General features: G+C 43.2%; 1 protein-coding gene across 1 annotated transcript in view; it reads right to left on the bottom strand.

Annotated features, from left to right (window-relative positions):
- Window positions 1–14: 14 nt before the first annotated feature.
- CWF19L2 (CWF19-like 2, cell cycle control (S. pombe)) overlaps window positions 15–18,990 on the bottom strand; it is a 110,873-nt gene continuing 91,897 nt past the window's right edge. Inside the window, exons 14-18 of the mRNA XM_015420889.1 lie at window positions 16,828–16,944; window positions 8,443–8,598; window positions 6,450–6,530; window positions 2,386–2,487; window positions 15–1,290 (exon numbers count right to left, since the gene is read on the bottom strand). Coding sequence (XP_015276375.1) covers window positions 1,150–1,290; window positions 2,386–2,487; window positions 6,450–6,530; window positions 8,443–8,598; window positions 16,828–16,944 — 597 coding nt within the window. The 3' untranslated portion in view covers window positions 15–1,149. The remainder of the gene's footprint in view (window positions 1,291–2,385; window positions 2,488–6,449; window positions 6,531–8,442; window positions 8,599–16,827; window positions 16,945–18,990) is intronic.

The raw sequence follows: 18,990 nt of genomic DNA, 5'->3' as shown, positions 1-18,990 counted from the left end.
CAGCCTGTCTGCTGGGCACAGGTGTGTTTGTTCAATTTCCTCTGCTTGGATCCATTTGGAAAAACTGCACTGCTGCTAGGCAGAAATTCCCTTACTGTAAACATGACGTGATTTGTGCTTTGCCCTTTCCCCCTGATTGGCTGTTTACAAGCCCTACCTTCTGCAGCCTCTCCGAGGGCTCATCAGCTGTTCATTGGTCCATGTCACTGAGGAAGCAGATGCAGTGTACCCACAGGGAACATTTTGTGTTTTCAGTGGGGCTCCAGACTCTTAGATATCCCCTATCGAATCAAACTTTCTTCAGGATCCCTGGCCAGAGTGTGTTGATTTCCCTGGAGCTGCCACAGCCCAGATCACATAGGACTGACTCAATTTCAAAACCTTTTGCAATATTCTAAAACAAAGGGATGCATGGAACTATGAAAGTTTTGCAGGCCCTACCCTCACAAGGAGACCGAGAAAGGTTTCTGCTTCCACATCTGGCGTTTTCTAGGCTTTTCAGCCAGTTTTGAGAAACACTCTCTTCCTTTTCCTATTAAAATGCCATGCATAACCTGATTTCCTATAAATTATGCCAATTTTCTTTTTAATTGCATTACTGCAGCTTGGACAGAATGTCCCAAGGAACAACGGGATACCATTAAAAGCACTGTTGCTGTTGTTGTTTTTTTAATGTACACCTTGAGCAGCACATTGAAGGCATTAAATATAAAGAACTGGCATGGTGCTGAATGGGGGGGGAAACCTTGCTGCACTGTGTAGACTGCAAAGACGGGAGAGCATTTTACACAATGTAAACTGGGAGACAGGAAGGAGGAGAGGGCGGGAAGCAGAGCTTACAAAAGACGTTTCTGTACGCTTCTCGTTTATCAGAATTATAGCTTCATTTTTACCAAGCATTAATGTCCGTACCGTAGTACAAAAACAGAATGCAGGTAACTCCAGTATTTCTGTCTCTGAACCACTGTCCCATTAAGGAGACGTCTGCCTCTTATAATGTTTCTCTAAGAATATGCAAGCGACTGTCGATTGCTGAAGAGGCGCTCCCCTTTTCTTTTCTTTTTTAGAAAGGAACAACCGGGAAGGTTTCAAATGGTTTTAGGGACTCCAGCTCCAGCACCTGTGGTATCAGAATCACCATTCAGATCATCAGTCTTTGCTTCTGGTGAAATCATATGGTTTCCACCTCTGAGCAAAATGCAGCACCTTCTTTCTCTGGTCCTCAAAGTTCTCACGCAGTCCTTTACGCCAAAGCCTGGGCTCTAAATCCAGCATACCGCCAATGATTTCCTTTGAAAAAGCAGGGCAAAAGAAGAACAGTATTGCTCTTAATTACGCTTGAAAGCCCACACCTGTTCCAAACAAGGACTGCAAAAGGAGAAAGGGGGGCGGGGGGGGAATCATTCTAGCTTTGCATTTTAAGAACAGGTGACTCACACATTTGGGTAAAATGCATTATGCAAAGGACTGTGTGGGCGGACAGGGAGAATGAGGTAGAAGCAAGATCTCCACTCCCCGGTAAAGGCAACCCCCACCGTGTTTCAGATGCCATTTGACCAAACAAACAAAAAAATTGTTAGTCCCTAAAACCATTATGCTACAGAAATTAGCTTTCTGTCCTCAAGCAAGTATTTACAACGACTCTTGCTTTGTGTGACCATCTCAGCATACAGCAGATTTATGGCAACCCCATAGGGTTTTCAAGGCAAGGGACATTCTGAGACCGTTTGCCATTGCCCTCCTCTGCACAGACACCCTGGGCTACTTTGATGGTCTCACATCCAAGCACTGACCAGGGCCGACCCTGCTTAGCTTCTGAGATCTGACGAGATTGGGCTAGCCTGGGCTATCCAGGTCAGTCGCAGAACTGCTTGACGACAGAACCACAAAGACTGTGCCTGTCCTCAGCTGTGCTTATTTCAGCTTCCACAATCCAGTGCTAGCATAAGTGGTGAGCTTCTCAGCATAGCCCGTGGGGAACAGCTCACAAGCTAGCTTCATGGAAGGAAAGCACTCTGCGCGCTTCATCCTGTTTCCGAAATGTAAAAAAAAAAGGATTTTTATTTCCCCACCCACCCAAATAGGCTTGTGTCTTGAATCATAATCTTGATTAGGCAACACAATTAAGCTTTTGCCTTCAAGCGTACGTTTTACAAGGCTCTCGTTTTGCACGGCAGGGTCCCAGCATTCTGCGGAACTACTTAATGACAAAGCCACAGAGACTGCAGCTCTCCTCAAGCGTGCAGAAATAAAGCTGGCGCGCTTATTTCAACTCTGCTGTCAAATGCAAGCACAAGGGGCAAGGGCTCTTCCTAGATCACATGGGGGAGAAACGTAACATGTGCTACATTCTCTGAGGCAAATGGGAACTGTTCACTTCCATACCTTTCCAAAATAAAGAGGGAATTTGTGCTGATCTTCAATGACGTGGGCAAACCCTGCTTGCAGCCCAAAATCTACAGAGAAGTAGGGCAAGCCTTTTGGAACCTAAGCACAAAAACAAACAGTGCGTTAATGACATCCTTCAAAGAAAGGTGCTTAATATCAGCTCCCCTAGCTGCTTAGAAGTGGCAGCTAAGGTATTTATTTAGACACACACAGACTGCGGTCATATTTATTTAGACACACAGCCGTATCAGAGTTTCAGGGCGGGTAACAAAGCTGCGGTGGCTCAAGTGGTTAAGACGCTGAACTGCAGGCTATGGAAGGTCTGTAGTTCAGCAGTTCGAGACCCGAGTGTGCCGCAAGACGGAGTGAGCTCCCGTCTCTAGTTCCCGCTCCTGCCAACCTAGCAGTTCGAAAGCAAGAAATTGCAAGTAGATAAATAGGTACCACTTCGGTGGGAAGGTAACAGCGTTCCGTGCACCTTGATGTTTAGTCATGCCGGCCACATGACCACGGAAACGTCTTCGGACAGCGCTGGCTCTTCGGCTTTGAAACAGAGATGAGCACCGCAACCCTAGAGTCGGATTCGACTGGCTTTCGAGCAAGGGAACCTTTAACTTTACCTTTTTAAAAAAGCAAAACACAGAATGATTTAATCCTGCACCTCAAAGCCCAGCCCACAGCGACAGGTCTTTCCGTGCTTCTGAAAGGTTCTCAGGCTTGGATAGTGGCGATTCTGCAACAGGAGAGCTTCATAAGGGGCGGGGGGGAGCCTTTCTTCATGCCCCTGGGGGGTGTGCCTTAGATTTCAGCTGGGGAAGCATGGAGGAGGTGGTGTCTCAGGAAGGCTGGCCCCAGGTCATTTCTGGGCTTCATAGGTTAAAACAGCACCCCTGAATTGTGCCAAAGGATAAGAGGACACCATGTGCCAACGTCACCCTACTGGAATAATGCGCTTCTGGAAGCCACGTGCTGCACCGTTTGAAGTTCCAAAATGTTTTTAAGGATTGATCTACACAGATATCTTGAAGCATGAATGATGGGTGCCAGATGGTTGCATTGCCTGAAAATTATGCTGGTGAGCATGAAAGCTGTTGATCAACTCAGCCTAAGCATCTGGTTGGCTACTGTGTAAAACAGGATGCTGGACATACAGGGACCATTATGTCTAAACCCAGCAGGGCTTGCTCTCCTGTTCTTATTTCTTGCTGGCTCAATCAAGTAGCTATTCCATATTTACTGATCAACAAGAGATCTTCAGCTTAGCTCAGAGCAGATTTTCACTTACAAGGAACATTAGAAGCGTCTATTAAACTTTATGATGTCTGTAATGTTCAAAATATAGAAAAATGTGAAAATGGCTCCAAGGGAAGTTCCAAACACTTATGTGAAAGAGTTATATGGTTGCATTTTTTAAAAAGAGACATGAACACAAACAGCAAAATGGATTACTCTTGATAGCGAGCAGTGAAGGAGTATGCTATGGCAGTGGTAGGTTGAAAGACCAGGTGATAAATAAGATTTGCTATTTTGGTTACATCCTTCCATTCAGATCTGAACTTTGCCTGAGGTTAATGGTGTATCATTGATTTTTAAAGGACCAGTTGGGGCAAGTGAAATGGTGCACTGAGCTAAGGCCGAAGGCCAACACTTAAAAGAATGTGCTGAGCTGCTATGTTTTATATTGTAATTTGAATTGGTCTTATTTATGCGTACTATGGAGTTTTAATGTATACACTGATATATATGTTGTTAGCCGCCCCGAGCCCACCATATGGTGGGGAGGGCGGGATATAAATGTAATAAATAAATAAGAATAAACCTGTTCATGAGTAAGGTTATTTTCAAGTCTATGCTTCTTGCTGAAGTGGCTACCATTTTAAGTTTGGTCAGTGTACCCACTGATGTCCTTGTTCTCCTGATACACTTGTCCTTCCTCCCGGGATTCTGGGATGTAATTTGCATTGATTTAAGCACACATTTACAGTGCTAAATATGAGGACAGACAACTGTGCTACAATTACTGCATGACAGTGTAGGCATCCTATGATACTTGGTGTGGATTCAGAATTCAAACTGAGCAGAGGAGGGGAACCTGAGACCTTTCTCTAGGGCAGTGCCACAGCCAGGACTGCAGAGTGTCAGAATGCAGAGTTTAACAAATAATTCTCGTAACAGAAGAAGTAAGGCAAGGAATTCTGTGATGACTACCCAGATTCGATCGTTGCCTATGTAATGAAATACCAACGAAATACCAACCGACATGCAAACAAACCCAGAAGTAGCACATTAATAAGAATCAGCATCTTGGAGAAAATGTAGATGATATCCAATATGTTTAGGCAGAAATCCTAAGAACAGCTGGTGCAGAGATACCCTAAACACAGATCTGAGCTTATACTGCATCAGAGGGAGTTGTTCCAGATAGTTAAGACTTTCCCACGGTTTGGACGACAAAGTAACTGAATGCTTTACACACCAATCAAGTTTGATATGGCTACAGCAGTGGCATCCTGGTCTTCCTAATACAAAGCCCCTGAGGTGTGAAGGACAAATGGACATCACCAAACACCTGAACCCATGAATGGGGGGGAGAGGGGTTTTCCCCTGAACACAGCTCCCCTGCATATGTATACAGACTGAACAGAGAAGCTTGTTTGTCCTCTCTACTGTGCATGTTCACGACAGGAAAGGGTAGCATCACGGTAACATACCCACAGGAGACATAAATGCTATAGAAAAATGTGAAAATGGCTCTCAGGGAAGTACAGGTATATTCTTCGCAGAAGTCACTAAAGTGGACTCTCCGGGAAAAGTTATGGAATCTAAGAGTGTTTTATGGAGCATTTTAAGGAATCTATGACCTTAAGGGGTGTAAAGATTTCCCAGGCTACACTCAATGATACCAAAACTTCCGTCTGTCTCCAGGATCCTAGGAAACCAGCAGCCAAGCAGGCACGGGAAAACATGGACCCACTTTACCAGGGCACACTCTGGGCTGCAAGCCCATTACCATGATAACAGTCTCTTTATGAATTTTCAGGAATGTAACATTTCTTTCTTTTATGACTCATGACACTGTAACGTGCTGGAATTGGGGAGACAGGCTCACATTTCCACTTTGCCCAAAGAAATTACGCTTGAGAAGCCATACTGCACCGGCATTTTGTATCTTCACAGGTGGTAGAAACATCACAGTTACGTTTAATCCATTATGCCTAGGAAATGCAGTAACCAAAATTCATCATACCACTAATCCTATTCTTGAGAGATACAAATTGAGAACATGTGCTTATGTTTCAGAGCCTTAACAGCCCTGACATTCTCTCCACACTGCTAAGTTCCCTAGGTTTGTCACGGCGATCCCTTTCTCAATGTTCACTTTAAAAAATCCTGCTTAAATTTGCTTTGCAAAAATAATTTTGGTGCCACACTCCCGTAACCAGTTTAGTAATGAGGAATGAAGAACAAAGAGTAATCAGAGATGGGAAATGGGAATACAAAGCAAGGGGAAAAGGAACATAGATTCTGCTACATTAGAAGCACTTAGTCCTGAAATCTAGTTCTGCAGCTATAAAATGAAATGACGCTTTGGTGCATTGGTTCTGAATGTTCTGAAACACGTACAGATAATCCTCCTTAACGACAGTTCCTCATCCGTTTTATAACTTAAGTATATGGAAGCAATGTTAAATAAGTCTATACCCGTGCTCTTCCACTGCACAGTCTATAAAAATGGAAAGCCAAAATACCTTCCAGTACTTGCCCTGATAGCTAACATTGGCCGGGAGATTTAAAAATCCCTCTTCCAGTTTCCATCAAGGCTCAATCACCGGAGCTGTCTCATCAGCACCAATCTGTATTCATTTTAACTTTCAGAACTCTGACCGAAGATCTTTATACCAACTTCGTTGTGTTTGGCCTATGAATTCAAATCACGTATTTTCAAATCACGTATTTTCTCAGCTCTGCCTTTCAATATCTAGCTCAGAGACAGAAAATCACTCACACATACAAAAATACTGGTTTGTGTCAAACAAGGGACAGGATGTTTCAATACGTACACATTTGCGAACATCTTTTGAAGACAGATCAATCAGCTTTTTATTCATGGACCATTCTTCGTCACACTCCATTATAGCTTTCTGAAAAATTATTTCAACAGTATATGAAACACTCTTAGAGCAGCACAATACGTCATGACACAGAAGTTAATTGGTAAAGAAAAGCAGATCAGAAGTAAGAGTGTGCAATTTCAATAACGCAAATTAATTTTATAATGTAAGAAATCAACTTGGAAACATTCTGGAATTCGTAGAATTTAATTTACATACATTAAAGAACAATGAAGACATGTGTCTTTTATTTAGCACCTTTCATTTAAAAAAAAAAAAATCAGAACTGCAATCTAACTTGAGCCAGACACAAATTACCTTGAAATGAGAACTTTCAGTTTATGGAGCTAAAAGGGACATAGAAACTTAGTAGTTCTGAGAATTTATTAAGTTCCCTTTGCCTTTTTTGTACATTTTTAAAAATTCAAGTTAAAGCTCATTAAATCAAGTGAAACCTAAAATTACTTATATTTTGGATTTCAGTAACTATATTTGCATATTGGAAAAGCCTGAAATAAAATAATTAAAATAAACTAGCTTTAACCAACGTTCTCTCTTTCTCTCTCTCCTCTCATGCCGACAAAGCCATTTTAAATGCACATGCAATCCTTTACTGCCCACTTGCGCTCTCAGCTCCAGGCCACGGTGGTCCTCTTCCCGTCCACCCTGTAAAATGGTACAGGGAAACTGTGGGACTATCGTGACTAGTCTAAACAGCAGGATTCATACTGATTAAGCCAGGCAATGGTACTGACTTTGCAAGAATCAGCGTGGTGTAGTGGTTAGATTGGCTCTGGGAGACCTGGGTTTAAATCCCCTCTCTGCCAGGCACTTTTGCTGGGTGACCTTGGACTAGCCGTTCTCTTTTCCCCAACCTACCACAAAGGGTTGGTGTGAGGACAAAAGGACTCATGGAAAACCACGCCCACTGCTCTACGATCCTTGGAAAGAGGGAGATTAAAAATGTCCTACACAGGCTGTCGTGCTTTGGTCACACTACGAGAAGACAAAGAGGCACTGGAAAAGGCAATAGCGCTAGGAAATGCTGAAGACAGCAGCAAAAGAGGAAGGCCCAACCAATGTTCCCTCTAAGCTGTGGAGTCTTGTGAGCAAAAATTCTACTTTGTGAGCGACTGGCATTAAAGCTGTGAGCGAGCGATTTGGCTACTGCATGAATTGGTTTGCTCTGGAGCCCTCCTTCCTGAGTGAAGACAAAAATGTGTGAGCCGGAGGCTAAAAAACTCTGAGCTAGCTCACACTAACTCAGCTTAGAGGGAACACTGGACCCAACATGAGATGGATTGCTTGAATCAAGGAAGCCACGGCCCTCAATTTGCAAGACCTGAGCAAGGCTGTTAATTACAGGATGTTTTGGAGGACATGAATTCATAAAGTTGCCATAAATCAGAAGTGAACTGATGGCACTTCACACACACACACACAGATAGCCTTGGCTCATTTTCTCCCTTTTCACTTTGCACTAACATGTAGTTTAGGAAACTGCACTTCCAACTGTTTAAAAAAAAGAAAAAAAAGAATGGTCACTGTTTTATTTTGGAAGACAGGTGGTAAGTTAATTGTAAAGTCTATATGAAGTCATATTATATTTTTTTGAGCTCCATGTTAGTTAACAAGACTTCATGTTAGCCAGGGTTGGGAAATACCTGGAGATTTCGGGGGTGGAGCCTGAGGAGGGCGGGGGTTTGAGGAGGGGAGGGACTTCAGTGGGATATAATGCCATAGAGAGCCCACCTTCCAAAGTGGCCATTTCCCCCAGGTGAACTGAACTCTGTTGCCTGGAGATCAGTTGCAATAGTGGGCAATCTCCAGCCACCTCCTGGAGGTTGGCGACCCTAGTGTTAGCTCAGGTTTAAAAACCGAAGTGTGGCAACCAACACACGCATAAAACTGAGGGGCGAGAGAGAATAAGCATCATATATACCTTGAAGTAGATGGGAGCCATGTCCCCAACTTCTCTTGGGAGAGGGATGCATTCATACACCATGTGGTATCGCTTCTTTGTGCTCAGATGCGTTTCAAGGAAGACACAGTCCTGGTCTTCCGCTTCAAACATCTTTACCAAAGTTTTCCTGAAGGCCTGGAGAAGGGTTGGAACCAAGTTAAGTACAGTTTACAATGACAGAAGAAGATTACATAACACACTTGTCCTAGTATCTGGTATTCCTGAAAAGTCTTCTGTTTTCTAGGCTAACGTCACACTGCATTTGGCCTAACGAGCTCGTCCTTGGGACATTAGGATTCATTTTAAATATTTATACAGTGTGCATAATGCCACTGTCGGGAATCTGATCAGTCAAATGACTGCCGTGCTGAAGTTCAGAAGATCCGAGGGCACCATAAATGGAAACAGTCACAACAGGAGGTCTCGAGACTATTGTCTTCTCCAAAAGTTAATGCCTGGTCGTCTGTTGCCTCCAAATGCCACCATTCTTCTACTCTTCCTTCCAATTACACAGTTTATCAAAAACTGACATTTTCATCAGGTGTGACTGACCTTTAAGTCAGATGCTAATGTTCCCTTAAAGAAAAGCAGTCTTAGCTCTTTTTGTCTGCATTGTGCACAAGTTTACCCAACTCGTTACCGTAACAGATCTGAACCATCTTCGTGCTCCCCTGTTCTCTCTATATAGGGTAGAATGTCACAATTGATTACGGAGTAGATCAGTTTATATCTGGAGTGGCACCAGGAAACCAACATTCTTTTTTAAATAAGCAAATAACTAGATGTCTCTGATTTTCAGGTGGAAATGATGGTTAAGATTTCCAATAAATGAGAGTTGATTTTGGGCACCCAAACTTGAAATACTGTAATAGTTCCTGGCAGAGAGGAGGCAGGTGCTGAGAACTTATTTCAAATTGAGCTCCTTCAAATTCTATCCAGCCGGAAACCCGGCTCTGAAGCTCTTCGAATCACTGATCATTTGTAAAGCTTCAGAGCCATATATTACAGAAATCACATTTAATTTTAAATCCTGTAAGCTTCACCATCCCGGTAAGGTTAGGGTGCATTACACTAAGAGGCAATTTCCACATCAAATTTCCATTAGTAGCAATTTCCACATAGAACTGCATTTTTGGGGTAAAAATATGGAAATGGTTTAAACAGTTTGTCCTCAAAGCACAGGTATGAGAAAGAAGATCAAGGCTTTTTGACGCACTTCTCAGGACAAACTAAAACCCAGGCGTGCAGACTGATTCCTAATCAGATTAGATTATCCTCAAGCAATATTTTAATTTGAGTTAATAAGCCAATTCTTTGCCTAATTCCTGCATTTGGTAGTGCCTGCTCAATCGCAGCAGTTTACACTGGCTTCTGCCTAGAGCCAGTTTGGTGTAGTGGTTAGGCGCACGGACTCTAATCTGGGAGAACCGGGTTTGATTCCCCACTCCTCCACATGCAGCTGCTGGTGTAACCTTGGGTCAGTTACAAGTTGTTACAGAGCTATTCTCTCACAAGCAGTTACAAGTTATTTCAAAGCTGTTCCCTCCTCCTCCTCTTCCACCTCTTCCTCCTCCTCTTCTTCCAAACCCAAAATTCAGACTTCCAGGAGGATTATCCAGTATCCTTGTGCAGCACCAGAGGCCACTTTGGCCAACTGGAGTATGAGGTCCCCATTTTATTGATTTATTTATTTAGATATATATACCGCCCTCCCCTAGTGGGCTCAGGGCGGTGTACAACGATTAAATAATACACTTAAAATAATATTAAAATAACAATTTACACATAAATATCATAAAATATGAGGTCTTTGGGAAATACTGTTTTATAGGAAAAGCTCTGCAGACTTCTTGGACAGGTATGTGTGTGTTGCTACTCGGTATCCCATGGCTAATAATACCACAATGATAATTTGTGGACATGTTCTCTCTCCTTCCCCTCTTAATATATTAACTCATCTGTGAGCAACATTTACCCCCGCGGGGCCCTGTTCCCCCACGGGAGCCCGTTCCTCCAGGCAGGGGCCAAGCCTGAAAAAGCCCTGGCCCTGGTTGAGGCTAGTCTGATGTCCGTGGGGCCCGGAACCACTAGCAGATGTTGATTCATAGACCTCAGTGTCCTCCAGGGCTCATATGGGGAGAGGCGGTCTCGCAGATATGTGGGCCCCTGGCCGTATAGGGCTTTAAAGGTAAGCACCAGCACCTTGAAGCGGATCCGGAATTCAATAGGCAGCCAGTGCAGTTCACGCAGGACCAGGTGAATGAGCCCGCACAGGTGTCACCGTCAACACCCTCGCCGCTGCATTCTGCACTAGCTGCAACTTCCAGAGCAGGGTCAAGGGCAGACCCATGTAGAGAGTTACAACAATCTAGTATGGAAGTGGCCATTGCATGAAGCAATCAATGCTACTTGAATATGTCCCCTATTGGCACAACCCTACATGCCATGGCAGGACACTTGAGGGGTTTAATACTTGGCACTACAAAAGGAGCTAAGGAGAAGGCGGCGAAGGTGATCAGATTTATACCCCACCCTTCACTCAGGAGTCTCAGAGCGGCTTACAGTCTCCTCTCCTACCCTGTGGGGTAGGTGGGGCTGAGAGAGCTCTTTCGAGGACTGCTCTTGACAGAACAGATCTGAGAGAACTTGTGACTAACCCAAGGTCACATCAGCAGCTGCATGTGGAGGAATGGGGAATCAAACCTGGTCCTCCCAGATTAGAGTCCGTGCTCCTAACCACTACACCAAACTGGCTCTCACACCAAACTTGTTCATCAGCAGGCTGCTGATAGTGGTGCCAGGTTTTCCCAATGCTATTCAAACAGTGAAACTTCAGAGCTAGATACAAGATTGTCCAAAGTCAAAGGACAAAGAACACAGTCCCCAAGCAGCCTTAGGGTCCAGTTACAGAAACATTCTTGGAACCTGAATACTGTTTCCCACTAAGGATGGCACTCTGCTTTCTTAAGCAATAGGGCCCATTCAGAAAACAACAGGGAGGGAGGGTAAAGGCAAAGGTTACTGTGCTTGTGAAGTCCAGGTGACAAGCCACAGCAAAAATTATACCTTCAGGCCACGTGAAACTTCTGACTTGGCTTTACGACTAGCAGTGTAGAAGTACAACGGCTCCAAGAGTGCCACAATGCCAAGCAGAGGGCTGTCAACCAAAGGTACTGGCACCAGCCTGTCCGAGCAGCAAGGATATTTAAATGCAAATTCAATGCAAACAGCCCCCCGGCCAGCATCTTAAAGAACCACACACCAGTAAGCAGAACTATTCATTATGCTGTCCTAGTTGCCGTGACCAAGAATTAATTCAACAGCTGACAGATTACTGCCTGTCACTTCTACTAACAGCCATGCTGCTGAGGGTGTTCTGGAGACTTCTGAGCCAAATTACATGGAGAAAGGCACTTTCGCCACTGCAGAGACTAGAACAAGCAGCATTTGAGCAATGCACAAACCCACCCGTTTGCTGTTTGAATTCCAATGGCTGAATAACAGCTTTTGGGGAGTGATCCATGGCTCAATAACGCAGCATTTGGTTTGCATGCAGAAGATCTCAGGTTCCATCCCCACCACCTCCAATTAAAAGAGTCAGGTAGAAGGCAAGGTGAAAGGCCTCTGGAAACCCCTTCCAGAAGACCCTGGAAAGCTGTTGCCAGTCACAGTGTACAATGTTGACTTCAAAAGGGTCTAACTCAGTATAAGGCAAGTTCATACATTCATCATTGCCTGGTCACTTCACAGAACATAAATAATTTCCTAAGCGTATTTTTTTCCCCAGAAGTACATCTGTACGGAAGATGGCATGGTATAGCCCAATCTCATCAGATCTTAGAAGCTAAGCAGGGTCAGGACTTGGATGGGAAAACAGCCAAGGACAGCTCTGCAGAGAAAGGCAATGGCAAACCCCCTCTGTGTCCCATTCACAGTGAAAGCCCTTTGCTAGGGTTGCCGCAAATTGGTTGCAATTTCACTGGACTTGCGTATGTACATGATCCAGATGGACCTTAATCGTCTGAGCATGCTATGAGACTTCCGTTCATCTTTTCAACTAAGAAGAGACTCACAGCAGAACTGGTGGAACCTTTACGGATTTTCCTAAATGAACACTGAGGCAAAAGACGTGTGTCAGAAGGCAGTATGGGTCCAGAAGGCAGTATGGATCTATGGACTCTCAGTAAGGAAATCAGTCCCATTTTGAGCTGATTTTATGTCAAAATAGAGGATACTAAAATGAATTTAGGATATCACAGAAGTTTGCAGGATTTCCAGCACTTGTAAGGGCCTATTCAAAGCCCCCTTGAGTTTGAATGGGATTACATAACTATGCATGGACTACTCACAATACCCATCCTGTCAGAGAGCTTTATTTTTTGGGTCAATATGTGTTCAATGACCAGGAGGTTTCTAGATACTCTCAATGACTGTGCCATGGAGCAGATGGTCACTGAACCTACCAGGGGGGAGGATATCCTGGACTTGGTCCTAAATAATGCTCAGGAATCCATTATTAAAGATAGAGTTAGTAGGCACGTTGATGAACAAAAGCTATTGAGGAAGAATCAGCATGGATTCTGTAGGGAGGATCTTGTCTCACTAACCGTTTAGAGTTCTTTGAGGGGGTGAACAAACATGTGGACAAGGATGACCCAGTAGATGTTGTTTACCTAGACTTCCAGAAGGCTTTTGATAAAGTTCCACATCAAGGCCGCTTAAGTAAACTCAGCAGTCATGGGATAAGAGGACAAGTCCTCTTGTGGATTAAAAACTGGTTGATTTACAGGAAACAGAAAGTGAGTATAAATGGGCAATTTTTAAAAAATTTTATTTTCAAAAATATTACAGCCATTTTTCACAGAATCATAGCACTCTACATTCTAATAAAATCGCTATCCATTCTATTACTAAAGATAGGTAAATATATGGGCAGTTTTCACAGTGGAAGGTGGTAAGCAGTCTGTGGTACCTAGAGATGAAACCAGCAACAACTCCTCTGTGCCAAGCACCCTGACTGGTTACAATGAAAAGGCATCGTGCACAGAGTAACTGGCCATGCAAGACATCATGTTCTTAGAAAACAAATTTTGGGAAGCTCCGAAACTTCTCATCAAAGTGATTATAATGGCTTTACTTGACTTGAATTTATCTAATGGGTGCATAACTGTCCGAGCTACTCCAGAGATACACATTGTTCAGAACAGAAGGATCTTGCAACTGGTTTTGCAGAATTTCCCAAGCATATTTAATTATTCTTTCCCATTCTAGATAAACAAAGTCTTCTCTCCCCTTTCCCAGAGTTTAATCTATGTTTAGCTCCTTGCTGAACTCCAGCAGCCTCCACATGAGACCAAGTCCTAGAAGACTTCTGGCTTGAACGACCTGAAGCTGACTCCATTAATCCTGCCAAATTAACAGTATCCTCGAGTGTAAAGCATCCCTTCCTTTAAATCCAATAAAAATAACATGGCTGTTTTGACACCACCACCTACTACAAATCCTCATTAAAGAGGGGTTATCGTCATTTTAGCTTGTTTGACCATGGCCTCAAGCTAAAGGATTTAAGTTTTTAAGGGCGTACAGCGCAGTGATATTAATATGACCTGCAAATGAGTTACACAAATTAGTTTTTGTCAGGGACTTGGACTTGCCAGAGGTCTGAAACTCTCCAATCAAAACTATCTTGGATCCAAATAAAAATGTTTTAGACTATGTTTTAATCCCATTAATTTACAGCACAAATACCCTGGCCACCACTTGGAGGAGTTCAGTGATGCTTACGTGTGGCCCCAGGGGTGGTCTCTCACTGAAGGCACCTTGGAAGACCACGCATGATTAGCTTCAGACACAGAACTGTATCCTGTGCCTTCAGAGCCATGCTGTAGTCCAAGGATAGGCAGTTCCTGGCTTGCAGGTCAAACACGCCAGACCACTTTGCTTAGCATGCAGGACCAGTTTTATGGCCAAACAGACAAAGCAAGCAACTAAGGTGTTGGTAGAGCTACTGGGGTTGTGAGCATGGGGGGAAAGTAGACAGGCCCATCCTTCATAATTGCCTTCTAGACCTGAGGGTTTGGGGCAAGCTCTTGAGGTGCTGGCAGAACCACTGGGGCTCAGTTTGCTGGGCAACTACAACCCACATCCTTCTCTGCCCCCCCTTTTCCCACCAGTGGTATCTTCACATGTAGAGATGGCATGGCAGCTGAAAAAAGGTTGCCTACCCCTGCTCTTGTGCCAGGGACAATTGTATTGCTCTTTTTCTCCTCCGTGTTTGTCTCTGGAAGCATCATGCTCGAGCCACAACCCTGTTTCACAGAGGGCATTGTGCCAGCCTACTCTGGGCATTCTCATGGACAGGAGATAGCAGAGGCCAGCTGCTACAGCTTGCAGGAGAATTCACGACAGTCCTCAGCAAGAAGATCTGTGACTATGGAGCACTGTTTCTTGGCCAGGAACTGCTGCACTAGTCTGGATCAGTCACAGCCAATGCCAGAAGTTTGTTTCATGGAAACAACAACTGGGACAAGCCATCCTGCAGCCCTTCAATATCAAAGGGCTGTGCAAATGTAGCAGGAGGCGCACACATGCCAGTCCCTATGAAGCTGTCTGAAGGAAAGGAAGCTTCCCAACAAGAGGGTGCAAAAGAATGTTTAGAGATACAAAATGGTTCCAGACTAAGAAACTGCTTCTCCCCAGACCTCAATTTGTACAGAATTTTGTGCTGCCTGTAAAATGATAGTGGCAAACAAGGTAATCATTTGAAAATATCAACTCTGTAGGCAACAAAAAAAGGGGGGGGCAGAATTCCATTCTGGAGGCTATTAGGAAAGTGAATGAACATGAAAGTGGCAGTATGGTAATACCTCTGCAGAAATCTATGGTGCAGCTGCATTTGGGATACTGCTATGTGAAATGGTTTGTGCGGTATTTCAAAATGGATACGGTACAGCTGGAAAAAAGGACAACCCTACCAAAATGATCTGGGAGTTGTTGCACCTTCTCTACAAGAAAAAGCTAAAGAGTTTGAAGTTTAGGAAAAACACTTATTAAGAGGGGAAAGGTTAGAAGTCGATAAAATTACACAGTGTGGAGAGAGAGAATTTTTTCTCTCAAATCCATAACTCTCCTTCACTCGTAACCCAACGTCAGCCAGTAATATGGATTGGCTGAGGATAGACAAATTCTGGCAACTAACACCAGAAATGTATCCAAATAGATTTGCCAGCCAACCAGGTTCTTCCTGAATGAAATTTGAATTGAATGTATAAATTCCTCAGATGAAATGTGAAGAATTCTGAGGGAATCTAGAAGAATTTCAATTTTAAAAGTAGCAAATTTGTGAAGCAGGTATGGTTAGTGATAGAAATACTGTACACCACCCTGAGCCCTGTTCTGCAGGAAAGGGCAGTTTAAAAATTGAACTAACTAACCGTACTTCTTCACATAGCATATCATTAACTTAGGGAATTTATTTAATATCTATATCTCTTATATGTTAACAGAGTAGATCTTGCTCCTTCTTCATAAGAAAGGAAAGAATACCACATAGCAGAAGTATTTCCCTTTTGCCCTTAGTGGCTTGGTAAACTCTTGAACTCTTTTCTGCCACTCCGTGGACATCTAGTATGTTCTTTTGTTCTAGATAGCAGTGCAATCGCTGTACTTATTATTATTGGAAGAAACAGAACAGTTTCTCTATTTTCAACCATATCACCTGAAGAACTGGCATACTGACAAAGCTGTTTAACCTTTACAATACCCACTCAGTTTTATTTTTATGTTGCACAGCAACATAAACCAATCCTTGGCTGTAGGAAGCTGTGCTTTGGATCCAAACTTCCTACAACTGTCTTAATTTCACCTCTCTTTTTTAAAAACTATATTATCACAAGGCTTCACCTCCTGCATGCGTGAAGGAACACTGAATATTGTTTGCTCAAAAGCCATGTGCGGCGGGGGGGGGGGGGGAACACACAAAAAAATCACTGAAAATGTAACTGCTGTACCAGGGATGCAGGCAAGTTTAATATGGTGGTCCTTTCCAAGAGCTATGGATGTGACTGCCTCCTCTTGAAATCAATGAGACTTTGGCTTAGATCCACCAGAGAATGTCTGTGGATGGATTTCCACCCACGGAGCATGAATTTTTTCACCTCCCCCTTCCAATGCAGAATAAATGCTCCCCCCAACCAATATTACTCCTTGGGAAGGTGAGAAAGTCAGAATCCACAGGCAGTCTGAGGAAATCCTCTAGTGGGTTCAAGCCACTGGATGAACTGTGCCCATAGCATATATATTTTATCACAAAAATACAGCATGAGAAATCCACCCAGCCTGCATCGAACGCAAAGTTTTGCCTACCTGGATTTCTTCCCAGATGTCTTCATCCAGGAGAGTGGCTGCGGTGTAGTGCTGCATAGGGGCAATCAGGCAGTGACCTTCAGTGAGAGACTGGTAGTTCGGCAGTGATAAGTAGACCTATACAGGGAACGGAACGAAGTACATGAATGTTTAAGTTCTAGTTAAATGGCACAGATCTAAAGTTACTGCCATTTTAAATAAAGGCAGTCCTCTTTCTTTCCCCTCCCCAAAAGAAAGCTAGGACCAATCTAGACTCATGAGAGCAGAACCCTATCTTTAAATGCAGGTCTTCCCTAATCACAGATAAACCCCTCCCTGGTAGCGGGGCTTATCATTCTACCATATTCTCTTGACATCACATCACTGGAAGTGAATCTGACTGGGAGGAAAAGACTTGGCAGGGCAGATTTACAAAAAGATAAGCTGCTGGCAGGGACAGAACGCTTCGGGATCCTTCAACCATGCACATCTTTTGCTGTTAATACTGGACCCCAGTTCCACTCAGTACTCATTTGGGGCAGAGCCACATTTAGAGACACAGGTCTTCCAAGTATCTGACAAAGTGAGCTTTGATTCATAGAATCTTATACCCTGGAAAGTTTTGTTGGCCTTTAAGGCACTACTGGATTCGAATTGTGTTTTGTTAATACAGGCTAACATGGCTACCCTCCTGAAATAGGTCTTCCACCATCGCATCTAACAGATAGACTGCTGCCATTAGAAGTCTGTATTTATCAAATGCAGGAAAATAACTGACCTCTGCATTTCTTTGAGTATAATAGAAATTTTGGATAAGTATACAGTGGAAATTTGATGTCCTGATCAAGAAACTTGGCTGCTCAGGATAATTTTAAAGCTGATTTAATACCTTTTGATAATGAAAACAATCAACAGTACAACAGACCAACCCCTTTCTTACTCATCCACCTTTAATTTGGACTGGTCTGCTTCAGTTTTGTTTGGCTTTAATCATAAGCTTTTCTTTAGAAGCCAGGACTCCAGTAAAAAACATTGTTTGCACAATCGTATTTATACTATGAGCCACTGCCATACAGTGAACCTTTTTGCACTTTGGTTTGGAACTACAAAAGGGATTTACCAAACCATAGTTCCAATAAGAAAATGGTTTTCAACTTGAAGACCAGTCATTTCTGACTGCTCTTTGCTGGTGCACTCGTAAAGAAGAGAAGCTTAACAATACCCTCTTAAGAAGAATAGTGTGGCTCACCCCCCATCAGAATGCTTAACATTATGCTGAAGTCTTCTAAGACCATACTTTTATAGCAAAATACAAAATAACAATGCATCTATCCCAAGTCTTTCCAAGTAATGCATCGAAAGCAGCATTTCACGCGTGAAACTTAAGGCAATTTGTTTTGAGTGTGCTTCAGTGCGTCAGCCTTTAACTTCATGGACATCATTTCGCCCTATTATATTCTGCTACTCCAAAAATCTTTATGATGGCAATTGTTTCATAAAACATACTGCTGAAAGACTTTTTATTCTACCATCTAGGGATTTTGCGCCAACCATTATCAGAAAGATACCAGATAATGCAGACAATGCTAAAAGTGTCACATTTAATCACAGCTGCAATTTCACGCAAAGTTGATTCAACCTGTGCTTTACTGCTGCAAAATAACTCACTGAAATCCTTCCAGGAGTAGTTATGCTTGTCTGCATAGAGGTAGGCTGTGTAGTTGTAACACTTAAAAATTATAGGCATACGAAATAGTTTTCTGTAACTATGTGCACACAAAAGGAACCAAAGTATCTGGTACTCCCCTTACTGAGAATTTCAGTTTTTTATTCATGTGGCTCCACAACAGGAGGACTAGAAATCTTGTTCTGTCTGTCTGTCTCTCTCTCTTGTTTGGGATACTGTGGACTAATACTGCCATCCTTAGCAGGAATACTTATGGGTTCACTTCCAGGAAAGTGTTCTTAGGGTTGTCCTGTAAGCATACTTACAATCAGTGGTCTCTTGAAGTCAACCTCCCTTTTTCATGGCATCCAGCCAGGTTACTCTATAAATTTATTGCTCTTTATATAAATTACACCTCTCATTGGATGTTACCAACATTTTAAGTCCCCCCTCCCAAAAATCCAAGTATGGCACTCAGAACACAACACGACACAATATGAGAACATGCAAAAATATCC

This window comes from Gekko japonicus, unplaced genomic scaffold (genome assembly GCF_001447785.1).
Source record: "Gekko japonicus isolate JY-2015 unplaced genomic scaffold, Gekko_japonicus_V1.1 scaffold2509, whole genome shotgun sequence".
Lineage (NCBI taxonomy): Eukaryota > Metazoa > Chordata > Lepidosauria > Squamata > Gekkonidae > Gekko > Gekko japonicus.
The sequence above is the reverse complement of the archived record's forward strand: the minus strand, read 5'-3'. Positions and strand labels throughout refer to the sequence as shown.